Source organism: Suncus etruscus, chromosome 16 (assembly GCF_024139225.1).
Source record: "Suncus etruscus isolate mSunEtr1 chromosome 16, mSunEtr1.pri.cur, whole genome shotgun sequence".
Lineage (NCBI taxonomy): Eukaryota > Metazoa > Chordata > Mammalia > Eulipotyphla > Soricidae > Suncus > Suncus etruscus.
The window spans coordinates 60971499-60984620 of record NC_064863.1 but is presented as its reverse complement, the minus strand read 5'-3'; the positions used below and the strand labels follow the sequence as shown (position 1 = coordinate 60984620).

General features: G+C 32.5%; 1 protein-coding gene across 2 annotated transcripts in view; it reads right to left on the bottom strand.

Moving 5' to 3' along the window:
• Positions 1-4169: 4169 nt before the first annotated feature.
• The window catches only part of SLC4A4 (solute carrier family 4 member 4), a 468271-nt gene continuing 459318 nt past the window's right edge, over positions 4170-13122 (bottom strand). Inside the window, exons 23-26 of one of the 2 annotated variants that reach the window (XM_049789909.1) lie at positions 10967-11128; positions 6979-7075; positions 5123-5202; positions 4170-4487 (exon numbers count right to left, since the gene is read on the bottom strand). In XM_049789909.1, the coding sequence (XP_049645866.1) occupies positions 5159-5202; positions 6979-7075; positions 10967-11128 (303 nt within the window). In that variant the 3' untranslated portion in view covers positions 4170-4487; positions 5123-5158. The remainder of the gene's footprint in view (positions 4488-5122; positions 5203-6978; positions 7076-10966; positions 11129-13122) is intronic. The other variant, XM_049789908.1, reaches the window with a different exon arrangement.

Below are 13122 nucleotides of genomic sequence, written 5' to 3'. Positions count from 1 at the left end.
GCAAGCAGCCGATCAAGGACCAAAGGTGGTTGGTTTGAATCCCCCCGGTGTCCCATATGGTCCCCTGAGCCTGCCAGGAGCTATTTCTGAGCAGACAGCCAGGAGTAACCCCTGAGCACCGCCGGGTGTGGCCCAAAAACCAAAAAAAAAAAAAAAAGATTAAATTAAGGTGCTTAGAGGTTGTTAAAGAGTTGAACAAAAACACTCCACACTCATAAATGCATAAAGTTACTTTATTTTAAGTATACATTTAATTTTGAAAAATATAAATGCTAAAATATCTCATCTTCTTCATTTCTTAATTCCATAAAAGTCACAATAGAAAGCTTCATAAAACTGTAAAATACTATAATGTTATAGGAATTTAGGTTTTATATTGGAAAAATTATTAGTAATATATTGAAATGTTTTCTGTTCATTATCATTTTGTTCCACCATGTTTATCTATTTAATTTAAAATAAAAAGATGCATCATTTCTCCAAAGTTAATAAAGACTTAAGAGAATAAAAATAAGAATATCTGAAAGTGCGTATTCATTTTGAAAAGTAATGTGTAAGGATATGAACCAGCCATGAAAATGGCTGAAAAGAGGCATCTATTCACTCTTTTCACACTGTAGAATTGGGACAAAGTTACTTCTGGCTCGAAAGGTGTCACTGGATGACTGTAGCCCTGAGTTTCAAAATTTGCCTAGGAAACAGACTCCAGGATTTTTGTATGTATTCATAAAGCACAGAGTTGAGCCAAGAATAAGAAAATATCCAAATTTCTGGTCAAAATGAAACTTGGCTGCCTAGCATATATCACAAACTTTATTTCAGGCTACAATGAAGCTCAATGAAGTCATCATTTGAAAATTTCCAAGGCCCTTTCCATAGTCAAGTGGTAGAAAATACCATTTGATTGTATTTAGCCACTTGTTTGTTCATGCTGTGAAGAATAGTTGTAAAATATCAAGAAATAAATAAAAATATCTCACAAGTTCTGCACAACACCAAATCATTAAGTGTTATGAAGAGAATTATAGAAGGCTTTGTCCCAACCCTGAACAATGTCAAACTCTGTAGTAACAAACTCAAATCGTTTTAATTTTTAAGGATAGTCAGCAGTCAATACATTTCAAGTACTTTAACACAGATTTTTTTTAAAAAAAGGACCAAAAACTTAGAAGACAATTGCTCTTTGTATTGAACACCAATATATAGCTGATATATTTACTCTGTGTGTGTTGGTACATGTGCATAAGATATACACAAACCAAATTAAGAACAGCAGACAATTGTCCACTCACTCTCTTTTTATTTTTTTTAAAGTAGGGATTGATTAGAGAGAGTTTTTTGTTCTTATTTCTTCAAACCTCCATGATTTCTACCCCCACTTTATTTGCACTGCTTGATTAGAAATGGAGGCAGAACATTATTGCCTTTGGCACATAAAACAATTATGATTCCAAGTCATTGTTCTACATATTAGAGAATAGCATGCATCATGGGAAATAGTGCCTCCCAGAGATTTACTTATAATTGCAAAACCGAAGGCTTTTATATTCTGACAAGACAGACTTGGTCTAGTGAGTTCTTTCCTTCCAACAATAAATCTCATCAACCATGTTTCTGAGAGTACACATAATCCTTTACTTATAACTACTTAAATTACCCCCCACTGTCGTCACAACAGGGAGAAATACTATCGTAAATTTTATAAATTTGTATAAAAATTACCTGTATAGTTAGTGTGTTCAGTTTCCATAGAAGCAAACCACCCTCAAATCCAATTAGTTCTCAGACAATGAGTAAATTGAGTTAAGATAAGATAATTTGATAGCTCTGAATGGATCTCAAGGTTTTATTTGTTTGGTAACAACTACATCTGTTTTTCTGAATGTAATGCTTTTTCAAAAACTTTCCCTGGGTTCCAAAATATTTAAAGAGATTAATAGTAATTGCTCCTGTTAGCCAGTGTAAGATAATAGTCTATCTAAATTCATATAATGAAAAGAAACCTTTCATAGTAGATATAAATTTGGCGTATAGAGATCTTTTAGATTTACTAAAAATCTGAAATACTGAATTCTTTTAGTAATTCTTTGAAATGTAGATGGACACAAATCCTAAAAGATTTGACTCACAATCAGAAAAATTATATATCTTTGTTTTTACAAAGTAAACAAAAGTGTCTTAACAAGATTACAGATTAGGCAAACCTCAGTTATGCCTGGCTTTTAAATATGTTATTGATACTTCTATCAGTAACGAAGAAAGGATTTTATCTAAAAGCAATACAAAATTAGATAATACAGAATAACCATTTTATGGACAGCTTAAAAACAAATCTGATGCCATATTTGGCAGTAAGTTTAACAAATAACATGTAAATTGTCAATTTCATTTTGATAAAAATATTTCAGGCCATTTATGCATAATTTGTATAAAAGAAAAATTTTAAGATGATCATGTGATCATAAGAGTAAATGCTAATTCAGGATAATAAAATTTTAATCAAAATTTCAAGAGGATAGACTTATAATTAATATAAGAATGAGTGAAAGTCAAATGTGCATATTATGAAACCAAAAGAAAGTGGTTTCATTCTGATCCTAGGACTTATCTAACAATCTATTTTAGTTAGGATATATTACAAATGTGGTTATCTGAACCCAAAATTATGGATTCTACATTTAAAATGTTATTTTTAATGCATACTTACAATATACAATGCATCCATCCTATTAAATATTACATTTAAGTAACATGCTTAGTTTGAGTAATAAAGGTCTAATTTTCTCTTCTATGTTTTGATATGAATTTGAAATATACACAAACATATATACAAATTTAATTTCTAACTTCCCATCTATAAGGAATGATTAATTTTCCTTTCTAAAAAATTAATATTGTTAAAATGTATAAACATATACTTCTCCAGGTTCATCTGTTCTTTGATGAATTCATTAGAGACCTATAAATGATTTATTATTTCATTGGATTTTATGCTGTAAGTATGGGGTATGTGTCAATGATGGTAACTGATATGTAGATGATAAAATATACTTATCCCCGTCATTTATGACTTTTTGTCCTCTAGTGGATTTTTCATATGTGGTTGGATTTTATGAAAACTGACACAAGAGGCTGGGTAACTGAGTTTTGCCCTATTTCACTCTTTCTTTAAATTTGCACATTGGGCACCAGTCGCACACAGAGTAAATACACAAACACACATATATTTTTGAATGAAAGAACAAGTCTAACAATACTGCATAGGACATCGACATGGTAATACAATTAGCATCTGTGCTCAGATACTACTATCAGAATATTAGTTAGTTATTTCCATTATGCAAAAGTTTCTCACTCCTCCTTCAATCTCCCTCCTAGAATGGCTAAATTTCTTTTAAAAATAGGGAAAAATCTATGCTTAGAAACATGGTGTTTTTAATCTGATCTAGCCCTCTGTCATTCCATAGAGATTGTGTATTGGTATGTATGTGTGCATGTAAGTGTAAAAATCACATTATATACAATACCATTTTTACAGAAAGCCCGGCAGCTACAAATAAGAGGTAGAACTACTCAAAACTATGTTTCCTGCTGCAGGAAAAATTCAATTTTCTTTACAGTAATTAAAAAAAAGTTTAAAAAATTGACAAAAATAAGTCGCAGGTTAGGCCCCATAATTTAAACAACAAAATCTAAGAAGAAAAATATTCTTCAATGTACTCAACAGATAAGCTCGTTAGAGGGTTAAAAAAAGTTGCATAGGAAAAAGGAGACATTATTCCAGTACTTGCTACAATGATGGCAATAATTTTCTATAGGGAGTAAAGTACCTTTAGTTTTTCGTCGTGTGAAAATTCTGAGATTGGGGTTTACAGCAGAGCAAGTTAGAATAGCAGCACTTTTTCAAGTCCTGGAGAGATCTACAAGCAAGAAAGGGATTCTGTCTAGCCTTTAACGTTTGTTCTACCAGACAGAAAGACAAGCCAGTAAGCACAGCTCCAAAGCTAAAGTTTGTAAGATCCTTTACTATTTTGATAAAAGGTGTTATAAAATCTTTAATACTTTTGCCCTCTCTTCAGTAAAGAAAAAAGGACAGTGATTGTGTGTAAATTGAGTAAAAGAGAATTTTGTTTGTAGGAGGACACATACAACTTAGAGTAGTCTAAGAAAAAAAAAGGTGTGATTTTTTTTTCAAGTGCATTATTAAGGGAATGGTGCACTGTAGTCTTGATTTTACCTATGCAAGAGAGAAGCACAGAGAACACTGTAGAATTTGTCCAGTGACCGAAAAAGCAAAACAGAACCAAAATTACAAAGTAAATAGTCAGATACACATAAGAACAGTAACAACAAAAAGTGTCATTTTTAAGAGAAAAACAGATTATAATGGGGTTTCTGTTCCCTTGCTCCTCCAGCAATAATCATTGTCTTCAGGCTCAAGTTCTATCCTAATTTGAGGCACAACTTTTACTGGAGATCTAGGAGGACTGGAGGAAAAGAAAAAATAATAATTATTAAATCAAATTCCTTTATAACCTGTTAAATAAACACTGTTTGAAAGCCAAATGTATCATTCTTTGTTTTCTTCAAATATTTTTTCCTACGTATTTATTTCTACATAGAAATAAAGATAGTCACAGAACCAGGAATTCAGTAAAACTTTCATAAACTCTCATACTTAACAAAAAAATGGAAGCATTGAGAGGAGGGCTGGAAGATGGGTACAAAAGAAATCAAAGGGAAAAAAAGATGTAAAGAAAACATTACTCCAAAAATTAGTAGGATATGAAGAGGCAAGGAGACTATAAGAGAAGTCCTTCCAGGAAAGAACACATCCCTTAAAATAAGAGATGATACTGAAATGTTAAGAGCTAACATGATCTGGGCTTAACTTTAATGATGCAGAAGGATTCCATTATTTCTAAGAATTCATTGAATAAGTCTCTTAGAATGTTTTCTACCAGTGAAAGCTAAGACAATGTTTGGTGACTGAGTAATTTATTAAAGATAAATGATAGAGAAGAAGGAGAACAAGAGAATTCTGCCAAAAAACTGCCACTGACTACATATCTATGGGGCAATCATCCCATAGAACAACAAAATCCCTGGGTCTGTCCTTTACCTTGGCAAACCGAGTGATTGAAGGAAAGGAATTTTATCAGCATGATGTGTGGCGTTCGAGGAATGTTGGTGACCTTTCTCCTAGAAAAAAAAAATGTAATCATAAATAGTAACCTTTGGCAACCATAAAATAAAGCCTTTGAAAGGATGTAAAAAGTAGTAAGCACATGGTTTGGGGAGTTTGATTCAAAAAGAAAACATTAACTAAATTATATCAAAAGGACTGAGAAGCAGTTAGCTCCCGTCATAAATTATAGATTACAGATTGGACATGAAAGGTAAAACTGTTTTAATTCTTTTAGTTCCATTTAAAATATACCGGCCAAAGCCTCTCTTTCTAGTATTCCTATGCTTTAATATTCCACTATGCAATATAGTTACTTTGCTTAACTGGTAGGATATGGCAGAAGTGGAGATATCTCTCATGAGACTGAGTTAAAAGTGAATGTGCGGGGCCGGAAAGATAGCATGGAGGTAAGGCATTTGCCTTTCATGCAGGAGGTCATCAGTTCGAATCCCGGCGCCCCATATGGTCCCCCGTGCCTGCCAGGAGCAATTTCTGAGCCTGGAGCCAGGAATAACCCCTGAGCACTGCCGGTGTGACCCAAAAACCACAAAAACAAAAACAACAACAACAACAAAAAAGTGAATGTGCTTTCAGCCTTGGTTTCTGTCTCAGTTATCACTCTGGGAGAAGCAAGATTATTTATGGGCACTGCCATGAGGACTCTTCAGGACAAGGAAGTGAAAAGCTTTCTGATAAATGGCCTTGTGCTGAAGGCCAAGCCCTGGTTTCAGGTAAGTCTTCAGAATCAGCCTCAGCTGAGAGCTTAAATGAGAACTCATGAGAGCTCCGAATCAAAATCACTCAGATAAGCTCTTTCTAATTTCCTAAGTGCAGCAACTGTTGAAGAAAATAAAAAATCCCTAGTTTTAGGTGACTAAATTTCATGGCAATATGTTACATAGGAAAAGAAAACTACAGCAATTTCCCATAAATTGCCATGCATTTTGAACTTTTCTTGGTAAAGTTCGTTTTGAAGTTTGTACTGACATCATCAAATAGAAATGACTCTGCCTCAAATGTAATTTTGCTCCAGCAAATCAGTATACTCTGAAACGCAAGAGAATTTAAAAAAAAATTCTTTAAATGAAAACCAAAGTGATATTAGTTTAGAGGCAATTTTTATTTGCTGCTGTGAAAACTTGAGGTATTATCTCATGTTTATACAGGTGTTTACCTCTATTCACGGGACCTATTGAGGTTATGTCAGAAACCATTACACCTTAGCTGCCTGGCCGTTACCTCAGAAAAAAAGTGACTTTGAAATAGAAGAAGAGTAATGTATAAATTAGATAGAAATGCGTAAATCTTGTAAGCTATACTTAAAACCATTTACAATAATGTTTTAATGATTGCCAATTGAAAAGTTATTCCAAATTCTTAATATTAACAACTGATGGAAACGATGCAGTTTTCTTTTGGGGCTGATTTGATTATTGGTTGAAGCCTAAGGAAGACAAACAGTAACAGACAGTGATGTAGTACTACAAGCTGCAATTCTAAATACCAGCAGAAAGAAGAGGATCAAATAAAAATATAATTATAAGTTTAGCAATTAAAATAAATTGGTGATAACTTAAAGAAGAGACTACTAAGCAAAAATAGAGGATTAAATGTAGGAGAGAAAAAATATGAAGCTCAGGAAAATATAAAAAAATCAAGAAAGACATCTTTACAAAGCAAGAGAGAAAAATAGAAATTTAAGAAGAGGACAGTTCTAAAGGTTTTTTTTTTCTCTCAATGTAATTGCAAATCATAAATAAGCAGGCATGCAAGAGGTTAGTTCTACTCACTGTCGGAAGGTTTGCTATCACTTAGGAAAGGTTGCTGTTCCATGATGTCCATTGGAATTTTAATACCTGGAACTTTTTCTGAGTATGGGCAGTCAGACTGTGAAAGAAATTTACAACAATTTTTAGAATTGTATACTACCTCCCAGTATTGCTTGAGCAAGTATAGCATGACCAATTCCATTAATCTGAGAAAATTTTTTTATGTATAATTGTTTTCACTTTGCTAATTTGGTATCTCCTTACATTCCCATATTTGTTTTCCTCCCTGAATAATGGTATTGATTACTTAAAATTAGAACTGCACTACATATTAATCAGGGGGGAAATGTTCTATAAATTTGATTCCCAAACAGTAAGTATATACGAGTTTGTTTTGTATGAAAGGCAAAAGAAGTTAAAATGAAAACTGATAATATCTAGGAAAATTCCTAAAGTATAAATAATATGGCCTGTGGGGGAATGTGGCGCAGTGGTAAAGTGGCTGTCAAATATGTATGAGATCTGGGTTCAGTCCCTGTCATAATAATAGATTAATAATATGATTGAATAATAATAATAATAATGCTTAATTTTTGTTTATATATTTTATTCCAGGAAAACACTAAGTCATCTTTCCTTTAAGACAGATAGAAGATAATTTCTAATATTCACTATATTAGGAATTTAAAAATAATACTCTGAGAAGGCCAGTAAGATATTACAATATGTATTATGCTGTTGACTTAGGTTCAATTGTCCTCTGAGCCCCTTAAGGAGTGACTCCCTGAGCACAGATCTGAGTAAGCCCTGAATACTGCCAGGTGTAGCCCCTCAAAATATCAAAGCAAAAACTAAAAGAATATATCTGAAAATAAATCTCTTTCACAAACTCAAAATTTTTATATTAAAAGGTTATTTTAATTTTAAAACAGCAAAACACAAGAAAATTAATTTAAGAGGAAGGTATTAATAAAAACCAGGTAAGTAGAGCACTCATATCTGAATAAAATAACACTAAGTCAGGGATCCCCAAACTATAGCCTGTAGACCACATGAGACCCTCCAAGGACATTTATCTGACAGTTGCCAGGTGTTTTTGCCACCTCCACCTATCCTGTTCAGCAGCTAACTCATCCTTGATCCACAGTGCACAAATATGGGATGTGTGCTACACTCTGACTCCCCTCCTGTCTCTTGACTTCTCTCAAGTCTTGGGCAGAGGTCCTCAAACTATGGCCCTGCCAAAAGCAGGCCCATAGTTCCCATTGAAATACTGTTAAGTTTGATTTAGCTTTATTGTTCATTTTATTTATTTATTTATTTTTGTTCTTCGTTTTGAATATTGTATTTGTTCCTTTTTTTACTTCAAAATAAGATATGTGCAGTGTGCATAGAAATTAGTTCATAGTTTTTTTAAACTATAGTTCAGCCAAGTGAACTGGCCCCCTGTATTTTTTAAACTTTTTAAAGTTTGAAAAACCCTATGTGACTATGCAGTTAATCATGAGTCTGCTTCTATTGAATTCAATATGTATACACTTAAAATATATATAATTTATATCTTAACTGAAAGTAACAGGGAGTTAATCTGTGGTTGAAAATAGGGATCAAAGTAAATAACAAAAAACTTAATTTTAACATAAACCTCACTATACACATTGAAACATCCCTTATGTATATATTGTGGTCAGTGACCTACAATGACCTTCATTATTCTTTTAAAGGGCTCTGATACTACTTAAATTAGCACATACAAAAAAGAAGCTGATGCCATATATGTCTATGCTAATGAGTATGTCAAAAAGAACAAGTGTTATTATAGCATTTCAAATCACAGCAGTGTTAGAAAATATGATGACACCTACTTAATCATAGCTTATCAGGCAAGTATAGAAGATAATACTGAGTGGTAACTTTTTACACTCTGAAAAAACTCATGTTCTCTCTTGCACATGTAATTTTGTCTCTATTTTTCTGTCTCTCTGTCTATCTCTGTCTTCCTCCTTTTAACACTCAAATTTCTCAAAATAAATTTCTTTCAATAAAACTATTTTTTTTCACTGAAAAATAAAAGAAATCTGAATGGCTTGAATGTGAGCAAACCATAATTCTATAACTTCTACTCACAAATATTTGAGTAATTCCTATATCACTGAGTAGTTCCCTGTATTCACAAACCCCACATCTCACAGCTCTCAGGAAAACCACAGGAAAGTCACTTTCCAAACATAGAACCCTCAAATAACTAAAACAGAGAACTAATCACATAGATGTGCTTTAAATTTCTTGGTTAGATTCAGTGTGTATGATATATATATATATATATATATATATATATATATATATATACATACATACAACTATGTATAGTTTGTTGGAAGGGTGGGGCAGAAGATAAATAAGAAAAAGATTCAGAGATTATCTTTATGCCATCTGTTGGGATTACAGACCTGAAATGGTAAACATTTTAATGAAAGAATATCATTGCTTAAATAAAATCTGATTTATTGCACATTAGATCTGAGAATTGGAAGAACGTCTTAGGAGCTCATTTGATCCAACTGTTGACACTGGAGAGTACTAAATTTAAAACAGTCCCTAAAGTTGTTTTTTTTTCTTTAAAACCATTAGTGAAGAGGATTCCATAATATGACTTCATACATGTGTAATGTGTAATGAATTTTAAACTTGGAATCATATACATACACTGATACACTTGTTTTTGAAATTCAAGAATAAATACTGCTTTAATAATCTCAATATTTCAGACAATCCCCCACTTTTTTGGGGGGTCTTGAGTAATCTAGAATTCATTTTAAATTTTTATTTAAATTCAATATGTAAATACATAATTCTTCTTAATAATACTGCCTCTTAATCTATGCTGCCGTTTAAACACATTCTTTCTCTGTCATCACTGGAAACAGAAAATCAATATACCTGTTCTCATTGAAGATAGACGATGACAGTTATAAAAGTTCCCTCAGACTCTCTTTCTTTTTAGTAAATGTGCCTCGTATATTTGGCCTTTCCTTATTGGATCAATTAATCTGAAATCCAATTTTGTCTGTTGACTTCCTTTCCTGTACTATTTCCAAATTCTCCAAAAAGAATACAGACTGCCTGATCAATTGGAAATAATCAAGGATCTGAATTAAAGTTTTATATTTACTTTAAAGGTGATTGTTTACACTTAGAAAAATGACTTAATATTTCTCGGGTTCAATTTCCTCATCTGTAAAATACAAACACAAACACACACTTTAAGGACCAGTTAAAGCAGTGAAGGAAATGGCATATAAAGATAAATTAAAATTAATAAGTACAGAGAATACACCAAAAGTGTTCAGTATTTCCAGTTGAGAATGGGATACCAGGGATACCATTAGAAGAGGGATATTGCAGTACTCAAATTTTCAAATACATTTTTATATACAAAATACATTTTGCAAAGCCATTTTAAAGACCACTAGGATAAACTGTGTAAGTGGAAAAAAATTTCAGATTTAATTCTTCCATATTGTAGACCACAATGATCTCTAAAAGAAAAAAGTGGATAATAATTTTATTTCTCAAGTTAATCACCCAATAGCAAAAGGACCATTGATAACCCTTACTTCAACAATTATATGAAAATATTGGAAAAAACAATTCTCCCTCCTTTTCCCTGAGGTTTACAGATAAATATTCTTAAATCTTGACAAATTAATGTAAAGTTAAATTTAATCATAGAACTTAGGTCAAGAGCATTCTAAAATGGATTAAAAATAATAGTGTTCAGATATATTCAAATGGCGTTTTCCCACATTGGGCTTAAATGTAAGTATTAAATTTAAATCTTGGATTATAAATAGAAGCCAAATACACCTCATCGAATTGAAAACCAAATTTATTTTTTAATCTGTAAGATAGGAATTTTTATAAATTTGGTGGGATTTATTTTGTTAGAAGTCACTATATCACTATTAGTGAATTAATGGTTACTCTAAAATCTTAGAAAGTTCCTTACATCATCATTGTCACTGTCCAGACTTCCTTTTTTCTTTTTCTTTTTCTTCTCATCCTCCTTCTTTTTCTTGTCCTTTTCTGGAATGACATCATCTAGGAAGCTGAGGTCATGCTGAGAGAATAGGTAATCCATGCCTTTTCTGACAGCTACAAGTGCCAAAATCTGAAAGGGTAGATATAAAAGTATAAAAGAAACTATGTCAGATAAAGTCATAATAGAAATATCCATAGTCAGAAAAAAGCAATTTTGTAAAGGGCTAGGGTATGAGAGAACTCTTGCTTATGAGAATGAATATTAAATGAGTCATAAATTTTTTTCCTGCTGGGGAAAATTTGGTTCATAAAAGTCTTAGTTCAAACTCACTGTGGCTTGTTCATGATCATGATTATGATCATATTTGATTATATGTATTTTTGGGGGAGTCACACCCAGCAGCGCTCAGGGGTTACTTCTGGCTTTATGCTCAGAAATCACTCCTGGCTCGGGGACCATATGGGATGCCAGGATTTGAACTGCCGTCCTTCTGCATGCAAGGCAAACGCTCTATCTCCATGCTATATTTTAAATGTTAAAAAGATTATTTGTAAAGTATTGTTTTCATGTCATTTATTTAGTGACTAAATGTTTAGGAAAAATAGCCTACATGATTTCATAGTATTCTAAATTCAATATTATGCATGTTTTAATTTATTTTGAGGGGCCAACCTAGAAATTTTCAGGAATTACTTCTGATTCCTGGTGGTTGCTAGGAAAACATACGGGATACAGGAGATTGAACCCAGATTGGTTATATGCAAAGAAAGTGCTCTACCCACTGTATTATCTCTTCAGCTCCTATATATACCATTTAAAATCAGTACAACACACATACACCAAAATATCTTCAGGAGTTGGAAGAAGTTGCTTTGAATATGGCCAACCTTAGTTAATCCCTGGCATTCCGTATGGTCCCCAGAGACTATCAGGAATAATTTCTAAAGGCAGAGCCAGGAGTAACCCCTAAGCACTGCTGTATGTTGTTTTATTTTTTTAAACAAAAGCCAAAATACAAATATATAGATTTTTTTCAAGGTATTAATAAATAGATAGCATTTGAGTTGCAGAGATGATATAATTTATGGGATCAATTTAATCACTACCATTAACTGAAATCTTAACCAGTTTGATTCTTGAATGATCTGTATTCAGTCTTTTCCAGAACAAATCTGCAAAGTAAATATAATCTATTTCTCACAGCCAAAGAAATTTAGGCTTACAGATTATAGGTATAACCTAGAAGTCATGTAAAGAAAAGAAAAGGTCCCAGTTTTTACATCTAATCTCAATACTTATTTTGCATGGGGAGGCTCCCAATCAATGATAGAATCTTGACAATAATTCTATCAGCTGGTTGAGTACTTGGCCTTGGGGCTTCCAGGACACAGATGGTGGTGCTTGAGGGTTTTCAGGGCCACTCCCAGTTATGACCAGGGGTCATGTAGTTTCAGGGATCAAATTTAGGGCTTTAAGATCCAATAATATGTTCCAGCCCTTAGTTAATTTCCCAGTTCATAAAATCAGTTTTCTTAAACTTTCTTAAACATCCTTGATTCTACAACTTCTATTAAGGAGTAACTTCTAAAGGTACACTAAAGAAGTCTCTGATTAATGATAAATTTTGTAGAGTTTATGAATCTTGACTCTGCCTCATATAAGACAATTGTATTTTTGTTTTGGTTAGGAATATTATCTATATATTTAACTATTAAAAATTTCTGTGTTATAACTCCTTAAAATATACCATACTTGGTATTTTCCTATAAAATTTATTTATTTTCTGTCAATAATGTAAGAAGTTGTAGGAAATTAAGGCATATTTGTAAACCAGAAACAAGATTAGCCAAGACAAAGTGTTTTATCTTCTTTCTCTTTTCAAATTATTTTTTCATTTTTGTTTATAAATTATTTTTATTTTTAATATAATTTTTATTGTAATCATAGTGGGTTATATATCATTGACAATAATATTTTAGGTGCATATTATCATAAAATCAGGGGAATTCCCACCACCAAATTGTCCTCCCTCCACCTCTGTTCCCGTCCTACCTCCCATATCCTCGTCCCTCACCCACGGGGCTGCTAGAATAAGTGGTCCCTTCTGTGCCTAGCTTACTATT